Below are 12,677 nucleotides of genomic sequence, written 5' to 3'. Positions count from 1 at the left end.
GGGGACTTTAACACCCCACTTTTACCAATGGACAAATCATCCAAAATGAAAATAAATAAGGAAACACAAGCTTTAAATGATACATTAAACAAGATGGACTTAATTGATATTTATAGGACATTCCATCCAAAAACAACAGAATACACATTTTTCTCAAGTGCTCATGGAACATTCTCCAGGATAGATCATATCTTGGGTCACAAATCAAGCCTTGGTAAATTTAAGAAAATTGAAATTGTATCAAGTATCTTTTCCAACCACAACGCTATGATACTAGGTATCAATTACAGGAAAAGATCTGTAAAAAATACAAACACATGGAGGCTAAACAATACACTACTTAATAACGAAGTGATCACTGAAGAAATCAAAGAGGAAATCAAAAAATACCTAGAAACAAATGACAATGGAGACACGACGACCCAAAACCTATGGGATGCAGCAAAAGCAGTTCTAAGAGGGAAGTTTATAGCAATAAAATCCCACCTTAAGAAACAGGAAACATCTCGAATAAACAACCTGACCTTCCACCGAAAGCAAATAGAGGAAGAAGAACAAAAAAACCCCAAAGTTAGCAGAAGGAAAGAAATCATAAAGATCAGATCAGAAATAAATGAAAAAGAAATGAAGGAAACGATAGCAAAGATCAATAAAACTAAAAGCTGGATCTTTGAGAAGATAAACAAAATTGATAAACCATTAGCCAGACTCATCAAGAAAAAAAGGGAGAAGACTCAAATCCATAGAATTAGAAATGAAAAAGGAGAAGTAACAACTGACACTGCAGAAATAGAAAAGATCAGGAGAGATTACTACAAGCAATTCTATGCCAATAAAATGGACAACCTGGAAGAAATGGACAAATTCTTAGAAATGCACAACCTGCCAAGACTGAATCAGGAAGAAATAGAAAATATGAATAGACCAATCCAAGCACTGAAATTGAAACTGTGATTAAAAATCTTCCAACAAACAAAAGTCCAGGACCAGATGGCTTCACAGGCGAATTCTATCAAACATTTAGAGAAGAGCTAACACCTATCCTTCTCAAACTCTTCCAAAATATAGCAGAGGGAGGAGCACTCCCAAACTCATTCTACGAGGCCACCATCACCTTGATACCAAAACCAGACAAGGATGTCACAAAGAAAGAAAACTACAGGCCAATATCACTGATGAACATAGATGCAAAAATCCTCAACAAAATACTAGCAAACAGAATCCAACAGCACATTAAAAGGATCATACACCATGATCAAGTGGGGTTTATTCCAGGAATGCAAGGATTCTTCAATATATGTAAATCAAGCAACGTGATACACCATATTAACAAATTGAAGGAGAAAAACCATATGATCATCTCAATAGATGCAGAGAAAGCTTTCGACAAAACTCAACACCCATTTATGATAAAAACCCTGCAGAAAGTAGGCATAGAGGGAATTTTCTTCAACATAATAAAGGACATATATGACAAACCCAGTGCCAACATCGTCCTCAGTGCTGAAAACTGAAACCATTTCCACTAAGATCAGGAAAAAGACAAGGCTGCCCTCTCTCATCACTCTTATTCAACATAGTTCTGGAAGTTTTAGCCACAGCAATCAGAGAAGAAAAGGAAATAAAAGGAATCCAAATCAGAAAAGAAGTTGTAAAGCTGTCACTGTTTGCAGATGACATGATACCATACATAGAGATTCCTAAAGCTGCTGCCAGAAAACTACTAGAGCTAATCAATGAATTTGGTAATGTAGCAGGATACAAAATTAATGCACAGAAATCTCTGGCATTCCTATACACTAATGATGAAAAATCTGAAAGTGAAATCAAGAAAACACTCCCATTTACCATTGCAACAAAAAGAGTAAAATATCTAGGAATAAACCTACCTAAGGAGACAAAAGAACTGTATGCAGAAAATTATAAGATACTGATGAAAGAAATTAAAGATGATACAAATAGATGGAGAGATATACCATGTTCTTGGATTGGAAGAATCAACATTGTGAAAATGACTCTACCACCCAAAGCAATCTACAGATCCAATGCAATCCCTATCAAACTACCACTGGCATTTTTCACAGAACTAGAACAAAAAATTTCAAAGTTTGTATGGAAACACAAAAGACCCCGAATAGCCGAAGCAATCTTGAGAACGAAAAACGGAGCTGGAGGAATCAGGCTCCCTGACTTCAGACTATACTACAAAGCTACAGTACTGAAGACAGTGTGGTACTGGCACAGAAACAGGAAGATAGATCAATGGAACAGGATAGAAAGCCCAGAGATAAACCCACGCCCACATGGTCACCTTATCTTTGATAAAGGGGGCAGGAATGTACAGTGGTGAAAGGATAGCCTCTTCAATAAGTGGTGCTGGGAAAACTGGACAGGGACATTTAAAACTATGAGATTAGATCACTCCCTAACACCATACACAAAAATAAGCTCAAAATGGATTAAAAACCTAAATGTAAGGCCAGACACTATCAAACTCTTAGAGGAAAACATAGGCAGAACACTCTATGACATAAATCACAGCAAGATCCTTTTTGACCCACGTCCTAGAGAAATGGAAATAAAAACTAAAATAAATGGGACCTAATGAAACTTCAAAGCTTTTGCACAGCAAAGGAAACCATAAACAAGATGAAAAGACAACCCTCAGAATGGGAGAAAATATTTGCAAATGAAGCAACTGACAAAGGATTAATCTCCAAAATTTATAAGCAGCTCATGCAGCTCAATAACACAAAAACAAACAACCCAATCCAAAAATGGGCAGACGACCTAAATAGACATTTCTCCAAAGAAGATATACAGACTGCCAACAAACATATGAAAGATTGCTCAACATCATTAATCATTAGAGAAATGCAAATCAAAACTACAATGAGATATCATCCCACACCAGTCATAATGGACATCATCAAAAAATCTACAAACAATAAATGCTGGAGAGGGTGTGGAGAAAAGGGAACCCTCTTGCATTGTTGGTGGGAATGTAAATTGATACAGCCACTATGGAGAACAGTATGGAGGTTCCTTAAAAAACTAAAAATAGAACTACCATATGACCCAGCTATCCCTCTGCTGGGCATATACCCTGAGAAAAGCATAATTCCAAAAGAGTCATGTACCAAATTGTTCATTGCAGCTCTATTTACAATAGCCTGGAGATGGAAACAACCTAAGTGTCCATCGACAGATGAATGTATAAAGAAGATGTGGCACATATATACAATGGAATATTAGTCAGCCATAAAAATAAACAAAATTGAGCTATTTGTAATGAGGTGGATAGACCTAGAGTCTGTCATACAGAGTGAATTAAGTCAGAAATAGAAAGTCAAATACCGTATGCTAACACATATATGTGGAATTTAAGGGGAAAAAAATGTCATGAAGAACCTAGGGGTAAAACAGGAATAAAGACACAGACCTACTTGAGAAAGGACTTGAGGATATGGGGAGGGGGAAGGGTAAGCTGTGACAAAGCGAGAGAGAGGCATGGACATATATACACTACCAAACGTAAGGTACACAGCTAGTGGGAAGCAGCGGCATAGCACAGGGAGATCAGATCGGTGCTTTGTGACCGCCTGGAATGGTGGGATAGGGAGGGTGGGAGGAGGGGAGACGCAAGAGGGAAGGGATATGGGAACAGATGTATATGTATAACTGATTCACTTTGTTATAAAGCAGAAACTAATACACCATCGTGAAGCAATTACACTCCAATAAAGTTGTAAAAAAAAAAAGAATAATTGTTAAATTGAATCATTGAATTGGGAAATATATGTCTTTTAGATTCAATTCTACCAGTGTCTGAGCTACATAAAAAAGTTTCAATACATGAAAGCAACCAATCAGGCCCATACTTCTACCTTTAATGCATTTTAATGTTAAATGTACATTTTCCTTTTTCGATGTAGGAACTTAAATGAGATACTTCCCTTAATCCAGGGGTTAACATAAATTCTATAAAATATATAGTATTTTTTATCGAAATACTTTCTCCTAGAAGTATACTCTTATAACTGCAAATTGATGAAGACCCAAAGAACCATAAAACAAGTGGAACTTGCTGGAATAATTTAGGAAGCAGAATTATAGCATGCATAGAACTGGGCGGCCAGCCCTGGGGCAGTTTTGAATCCTGGCTCTGCCATTTTCTTGCCATGAGACTTGGATTAATCACCTGTAACAACAGATAATTATACCTCTCTTGCTGGGTGATAGAGCTCAATAAATAAACTAAGGAAAATCATCTGAAGTTAGTACATGCTTAATAATATTAGAAATTTAGTCTGAAATATTATTTTTATTGATAAGGAAAATGGGGTTAAAAAAAAAATCTATGCTAGTGAGCGTTACAGGCTGGCCTCACTCCCAGACCTAACTAGACTCCAAGGAAAGTTTTCTTCTGACATCACATCACAACCATGACAAAGTGAATACATCTTTCTCTTCATGTGATACCTTCAAGTCAAAGATCGAATTCTCCATGACCTTTGAAAACTTAAAATATGCCTGGTCTTACATTTCCAAAGTAACAGAGACCACCGTGTGGTGTGACTTCCTCTCTTTTCAAAGGGTTAGAGCTATTCTTCACACAGTTTCTACAAACTGTGTGTGATAATGAAGCAAATGCCACAGCACAGGGGTATGACCTTTATAATAAGCTGAGACAGAGGTGTCCCCAAATGATTCTGGGAGAGGGTCACAAGAGGGACTGGCTGACTCGCAGGCCTGGAACGTGGAAACCTGTCTTCTTGGAACTACAGTAGTACTCTGAGCAAGGGGTCCTCTTTGCACATTTGCAGTCACCCACCGGGAGTTCAAATGAAATTAGGTCTCGCCTAAACTGGATTTTCTCCCAATACATTAGCATTTGTACAATCTTGCCAATGTTTGGCAGTTTGCTAATTAGTAATAGGATGACTTCAGTAATAGTAATGGCATGATTAAATCATGTTTTACTGCTGTTGAATTGACCTATAACGGGGCTACCAAGGGGTACTTCTTATATATACGTTCAGTTTTTATTCTGGTGAGCACACCTCAGTTGGCAAACTTAATCCACTACTAGAAGTTGGATTGCAATGACTTTTTCACTAATTCAAGGAAATGGAAATTTAAAAAAATACACCAAAATGTTATGATGCAACTATTGTTTTTCTGATTCACTTATACTGAAGTATTGGCCAAGAATGATTTGTCTCTTTAATCAGTAGTAGAAAAAGCAAAGCTTTAGTGAATTAACGTAAGAGAAGGATAATTCTTTCTCAAGAATTATCAAGAATTAAATAGCCAAAGACTGAGGTTGAAAGTATTTAACTGCTTAGTAAGGCTCTTTCATCTTCCTATTACACAAAGCTTCAAGTATTTCCAGAAATTGAAAAAACAAAAAAAGATTGAGATGGAATTAAGCAGAATAACTTTTGGAAGTTGGAGCTAGATAGTCTCAGCTCTTATCTCTGGATTGTTTATTGGACTGCAGCTTCAGTTGATGCTCCTGGTTTTCTTTAGTTACTTCTGGAAGTACAGATATCTGTGAATCTCACACTCCTGCTTTATACCTCCTCGCAAAGATGATCTCCAGTTGGTCCTAGTAGAATCCTTATTAAATGGATGAACTTAATACTTTTAAACCTGCTTAATCTTTAGACATCTGTCACGTCACTGTATAATTTGATTGCAATAAAATGTGGATACATTCGTTTTCTGTTTTAATTGGTTTGAGAAAACAGTTACATTTTTTGTTAATAATTACGCAAATGCACAGGAAGAAAAACACAGATTTAACTGCAAATCGATGTCTCTGAACTACTTCTCTAAGTATATATGTACGCAGCAAAGCCATCACCATCACATTAGGATTTTCTCATTTCAAGGAAGCTGGAAGTTGTGATAGGTTGTATAATTTTAGCCCCTAGGACTTGATCAGGATCTCAGCTGTCACAGCCTTGTCCTCCATCCATGCCAAAGGGAAACGTTACTAGGTATAAGTAGTGGAGGAGGTGATGTGCAGGTGTGGCAGACACAAGCCACAGTAAAAAGAGGAACGAGGGCCCTCAGCTGAGCTCTCCCTCGGCCTGTGTGCTCCTCCAACAGCATGTGCTTCTACGCATTGGCTTTCTTTTCTGAGGAGAAACCTATGAAAAACAGCAGGAAAATGTTTCAGATTGAAAATTAAAAATTAATTTCTCTTCTTCTGGCTTAGGGCTAACATAAACTTCGAGGCTGGCGAGAAAAAGTATTTTATTCATGAGCACCCACAAGTTTACACTGAGAAATCAAGAGGCAGCAAATGGAAGGTTATTATTTTCAGGACTGACATATGCTTACCATTTTGTGAAATCACTTGTGGCCTAGTCCTAATCATGCCTGACAAGGATATACTACTCATTCTTGCTGGCATTTTGGTGGCTCTGGCATTTGCTTATGAAAGTGAGTCATATGTGTTACTATTTGGTTCATTACTCATCCCACAGAGAGACAACTGCCAAATAAATTACTTTAAAAATACGATACTGGGTGCGTTCTTGCCGAAGCCATAGAAAAGATCACAGTTCTTACGATGTGAGAGTGTATCATGAAAACCAATATGAAAAATTAGGAATATTTTAGTAAGACCAGGATAAAATGCCACAAATAAGTGCCATAGGGAAAACAAAATCAAAGAAGTCTACTCATGGCAATGGAAAAAAAATCGCATAAATGCCAAGAAATAAGGTGTCTTCCTGATTCATGATAACATTTTAGTATATGTTAAATGTTTTATACTTGCTGCCCTGCATTTGGTATTTCAAAGATATGCTAAACTAACATTTTAGTAACAGGAAGATAAAAGGTTACTTTTTCAGGTTGAAAAAATATTCTTCTGAGAACTGCAGCCATTATATAAAAAGGTATCTACTGGAAACAAGATGAAAGAGCAAGCTACTGAATGGGAGTAAATACTTGCAAATGATATGACCGATAAGGGGTTAATATCTAACATATATAAATAGCTCATACAACTCAATATCAAAACAAACAAACAAACAACCCAATTATAAATGGGCATAAGACCTGAACAGACATTTTTCCAAAGAAGACAGTCATTTGACCAATAGGCACATGAAAAGATGCTCAACATCATTGATCATCAAAGAAATGAAAATCAAAACCACAATGAGATACTAGCTCACACTTGCCAGAATGGCTATCATCAAAAGGACTACAAATAACAAATGTTGGCAAGGATGTGGAGAAATGGTAACCCTTGGACACTGTTGGTGGGAGTGTAAATTGGTGTTGCCACTGTGGAAAACAGTATGGAGTTTCGTCAAAAAAACTAAAAATACAACTACCGTATGATCCAGCAATTCCACTCCTGGGTATGTATCCGAAGAAAACAAAAGCACTAATTCAAAAAGATATATGTACTCCAATGTTCATAGCAGCATTGTTTACAATAGCCAAGATATGGAAGCAACCTCAGTGTTCATCAACAGATGAATGGATAAAGAAGATGTGGGATATATATATATATATATATATATATATATATATATATATATATATATATATAAAATATATTATGTGTATTATATATATCCATTACATGTGTAATGGATATATATAATATATATAATACATAATACATATATAATGGAATATTACTCAGCCATAAAAGAGAATGAAATTTTGCCACTTGCAACAACATAGATGGACTTGGAGGGTATTATGTGAGATAAGTCAGACAGAGAAAGATAAATACCGTATGATATCACTTATATGTAGAATCTAAAAAATACAACAAACTAGGGAATATAATAAAACAGAAACAGACTCACAGATATAGAGAACAAACCAGTGGTTATCAGTGGGGAGAGGGAATGGAGAGGGACAAGAAAGGGGCAGGGGATTAAGAGGTACAAACTACCATGCATAAAATAAATAAGCTACAAGGCTTTATTGTACAGCACAGGAAATATAGCCAATATTTTATAATGAATGGATGAATATGTTATAATGAACTATGAGCAGAGTATAACCTTCAAAAATTGTGAATCACTGTTATACACCTGAAACTTATATAATATTGTAAATCAACTATACCTCAATAAAAAAAGAAAAAAATATTTAATGCCATCTTGGAAAGTTATATTAAACATTATAAGTATCTTACTTTCTCAGAAATGTTAACTACAGTTTCTACAGGAACTTAGCCGCATAACGTTCTTAAGATATTTGCAGTGTACATTTTTGAAATTACATGCAATTTATGGCACCGAATTCCAATTTATGGCAAAGAATTCATTTACAATATATACTTGAACTTTTGGTGTATTTTAAAGACAGACTAGACATGATTATGCACTAAACTGAGAAAATATAAAAATATAGGTAAAAATGTGTTTAGATGGGAATATAACTTTATAATAATTTTTTAAAGTCTGGAAGCATTCCTTAATCTAATTTAAAAGCTTTTGCATTTCCAAAAAGAAAAGATATCTAATATGGTGAGAACATAAATTTGGATCCAGAAGCATGATCTACTGGTCTAACGAATCCTGAAGTTTAGAATTAATCCATTAATTAATGATACCTACCTCTAGGTATCTTAAAACATTAAGAAAAATTAGTTCCTGTGTAGTTTTTACAGCACTCTTGTGAAATAGGTATAGAGGCAAGGGCTACTACCCCCAAGTTTTAGATGGAGAGCAGCTATGGCCCATGAGATAATCCATGGCAGAATGGAAATCTGAACAAAGGCAAATACAGGTCTTGAGTTCCTTGAATGGAAGGCAGAGTGTCCTTATATAGTGAAGTTGGTTAGAGACTTCTGTCGTGAGACTTGGCTCTGCAGTTATGGGGGCAGGACAAGAGAAACACCACAAGGGAATGTGGGTCCTCACCTGCTAGGAAGAGTTGGCTTTGCCTTATTGCTTGGTGAAGGACTCTACACACTAATTGGGTAACTATCTATTAATGGTTTTGGTTACACTGTAGGTTTCCATGTTCACAGGAGTGCAGGTTAAGTAGCCTGATGCCAAAGTGATCTGAATAGACCCCAGAGATCTTGGTGGAAGAAGCCATGTCTCAACTCTACATCAAGTATTAGCTGAATCTAAAGTATAGTTGGTGGTTAAGAGTGGAGAGGGTATCAGTGCCACAGAGGGGTTTTAAAAGGATTGAGAGGACTCTGCTCTCTACATGCCCACTAACCTCTTAGAATGTGAACTCTTAGGCATGAACAGTAAGGAAACCTAGGTAAGTAGACTTTCTTCCCAGTTGAGATGCAGAAAAATAAAATATATACCTTACTTTCCTTCCCTATGGATTTTTATCTTCCATTTAAGAGAATTACTACAATTTTATTTACCTGGTGGAATTGTGACTAGTCTAGACTTATTGTGTGCATTTTTCTCATCTAGGATCTATCTACCTATCTATCTATCTATCATCTATCTATCATCTATCTATCTTCTATATCTATTCATACAAAATGTCAAATAGAATGTTTAGTCTTTGCTTATAAAATCAATGTCTGACTAGGAATATATTTACCATCTGTATTTTCATATGTTCCTGTACATGTAAATACACTTTTGCACTTTATTATTCTTTTAGCAAAATCATTTAGTTTACTGATAAGCTGACCTTTAGAACATTAAAGGTGAGGTGGCATTTCTCCTGTAATTCTTTTCAAACAATCTAGAAACAGGCATAAAATTATCTGCCTCTAAGTTTCAATTAATTTCCTTTATTAAGAAAGTAATGTACTTGATAAAAGAAAAATATTGTAATATTTTATCCATCTGTATTGAAAATTATACAAAGTATGGTCTTTAAGTTTCTTCTGTTTCTTACATTTCTTAAGTACTATTTACACTGGTTCCTTTATCTCTTCATACTATTAGGAACTGGAAAAAATCCAACTAATCCAAGCCATTTACCAATGTAAAATCACCTGTAATGTTTAAATAGTTATAAAGACAGTTATAAAAAGACACACCCTGGGGGTTTCCCTGGTGGCGCAGTGGTTGGGAATCTGCCTGCCGATGTGGGGGACACGGGTTCGTGCCCTGGTCCGGGAGGATCCCACATGTCGCGGAGCGTCTGGGCCCGTGAGCCATGGCCGTTGAGCCTGTGCGTCCGGAGCCTGTGCTCCGTCACAGGAGAGGCCACAGCAGTGAGAGGCCCGCGTACCGCAAAAAAAAAAAAAAAAGACACACCCTGAGAAATAAAGATTCTGGTTTTCAGGACAGGACCATTAGAATTCATTTAAATAGAATAAATGTGAAGTATGACACTATTACATTTTACTTTTTTTACTTTTTTTAATTTTTTTATTAGTCTCTGCTTTACAACAAAGTGAATCAGTCATACATATACATCTGTTCCCACATCCCCTCCCTCCTGCGTCTCCCTCCCTCCCACCCTCCCCATCCCACCCCTCCAGGCGGCCACAAAGCACCGAGCCGATCTCCCCGCACCACGCGGCCACCCCCCACCAACCATCCACCCCACGCCCGGCAGTGTATACACGTCCATGCCTCTCCCTTGCCCCGTCACAGCCCCCCCCCATATCCCCAAGCCCACCCCCAGTAGGTCTGTGTCTCTATTCCTGTTTTATCCCTAAGTTCTTCATGACATTTTTTTTTCTTAAATTCCATATATATGTGTTAGCATACGGTATTTGTCTTTCTCTTTCTGACTTACTTCACTCTGTATGACAGACTCTAGGTCTATCCACCTCATTACAAATAGCTCAGTTTCGTTTCTTTTTATGGCTGAGTAATATTCCATTGTATATATGTGCCACATCTTCATGGGGTGGTCCATATTGCTTAGTGGTTACAATGTGGACTTTGGAGCTAGACTGTGTGGACTTGTCTGTGTCCCAGCCAATAACCACCCATGCGGGGTTGGACAAGCTACATGATCTCTCTGCTTCTCAGTTTTCACGTTTACAAAACAGGGACAATGGCAGTCCTCGTTTCACATGGTTGCTGTAAGGTTTTGACGAGATAATAAATATAAGGCCCTTAAATCGTTTCTGGCATATGTTGGGTGAACCGTGTCCCCCCCAAAGATATGTTTAAGTCCTTGCCCCTGGTACCTATGAACGTGTCCTTATTTGGGAATAGGGGCTTTGCAGACATAATCAGGTTAATATGAGGTTACACTGGATTAGCCTAATCCAATATGACTGGTGTCCTTATAAGAAGAGGAAAATTTAGACACAGACACAGAGGGAAGATAGCCACGTGAAGAGAGACGCAGAGATTGGCATTATGCTGCCACAACCAAGGAACATCTGGGGCTACCAGAGGCTGAAAGAGGCAAGGAAGGACCCTCCCCTACAGGCTCTGAAGGCAGCACAACCCTACCAACACCTTGATTTCAGGCTTCCAGCCTCCAGAGCTGTGAGAGCATAAATTTTTGCTGTTTTAAGCCACCTAGTTTGTGGTACTTTGTTATGGTAGCCCTAGGAAACGAATTCAGGCAGTATTCAATTAATTAGTTATTATTAGACATCGGTAAAGGCCAATTATAATGGTTGGGCTTTGATCTTCTATATTGTAAAGAAATAATGATGTTTGCTCACAACACAATCTTGCATGCCTACATTTCATGCCATTCCAAATATGTAAGAATTGAGCTCCAGCTCATTAGACAAGTTCAACTCTATACCATATGAAAATTTTGGAAGGTACAGAAGTGATTGGCATACAATAGAGTCAGAAAACATAGCCTTTTGACATTTCAAACAGGAGGAAACAAACAACATGCTTTCAAGGTTATACTAACCCTGCTGTGCCATAATTGTTCTGGAAACATGAAAGTCATTTTGCATCTCATTCTGATAACAGATAAAATGAGATTAAAAGTTCTTTGTAAAGTGACAAGTTTAAACAGAAACTGTAACCCATTGACATCTGGGGACATCATGTAGATGTTGTATTTTCTACATCATGTAGAAAAATGCCATTATTTCATGCTATGCAGAGAGAAAGCTAGGAAAGTCTCAAAGTCTTGAAAACCTTTATTTAAATCTTGAGGTTCTGAAAGAAGATTTGATTTTCAGTGTGTCCCCAAAGCACTCTAAAATAACCACAGACAGTAGCTGAGAGCAAGGCTGGAAATCAGTTGACCTGAAGACTGTCGCATGTTGTACTCAGTACCAACTGACCTTAATCCTCGACCAGGGAGCCCTTCCCTGGGTCCCCACTTTTCAGAGGACCTTGCTCTGGCCCTCCTCCAGCCAGACTCCCCCTCATCATGTGGGCCTACCTTCCTTTAAAACAAGCTTCTGGCACCCACAAGCAGACCCCCAGATTCTTTGCCAGGTGACCCTGGGTCTGCTTCCAGGCCCCATGTGGTCTTCTTCCCCAGGCCCGAAGCCAAGGGGTGCTGTTTGTAGGATAGTGAGGGGTATATGAAGTTGGGATGTGCCTGCTGGCTGTCCTCAAATTCGCACTCAAGACCCCTCCCAGTGGGTAGGTGGGAGGGAAGGGGGTGGGCCATGGCTCAGGTCTTCCTGTACCACTGTGTTCTGGCACAGAACTGGTTGGAATCTGAGTGTTCTAAATTTGACGCTGGCCTTCCAGTTATATTTATCAATAGGAGGATAAACTATACTTTAATAGCTTCTCAGCCTGATCCATAATGTTTAAATA

At 37.8% G+C, this 12,677-nt stretch overlaps 1 protein-coding gene across 5 annotated transcripts in view; it reads right to left on the bottom strand.

Moving 5' to 3' along the window:
- TNIP3 (TNFAIP3 interacting protein 3) overlaps positions 1-12,677 on the bottom strand; it is a 65,620-nt gene that overhangs the window by 25,044 nt on the left and 27,899 nt on the right. For 4 of the 5 annotated variants that reach the window (XM_079714067.1, XM_079714071.1, XM_079714068.1 and 1 more), the window contains one exon: positions 5,722-6,158. The exons of the other annotated variant lie outside the window; for it this stretch is intronic. In XM_079714067.1, the coding sequence (XP_079570193.1) occupies positions 6,002-6,158 (157 nt within the window). In that variant the 3' untranslated portion in view covers positions 5,722-6,001. Of the gene's footprint in view, positions 1-5,721; positions 6,159-12,677 lie in introns of those variants that run through there. 5 annotated transcript variants of the gene reach the window in all.

This window comes from Hyperoodon ampullatus, assembly GCF_949752795.1.
Source record: "Hyperoodon ampullatus genome assembly, chromosome: 1".
Classification (NCBI taxonomy): domain Eukaryota; kingdom Metazoa; phylum Chordata; class Mammalia; order Artiodactyla; family Ziphiidae; genus Hyperoodon; species Hyperoodon ampullatus.
The sequence above is the reverse complement of the archived record's forward strand: the minus strand, read 5'-3'. Positions and strand labels throughout refer to the sequence as shown.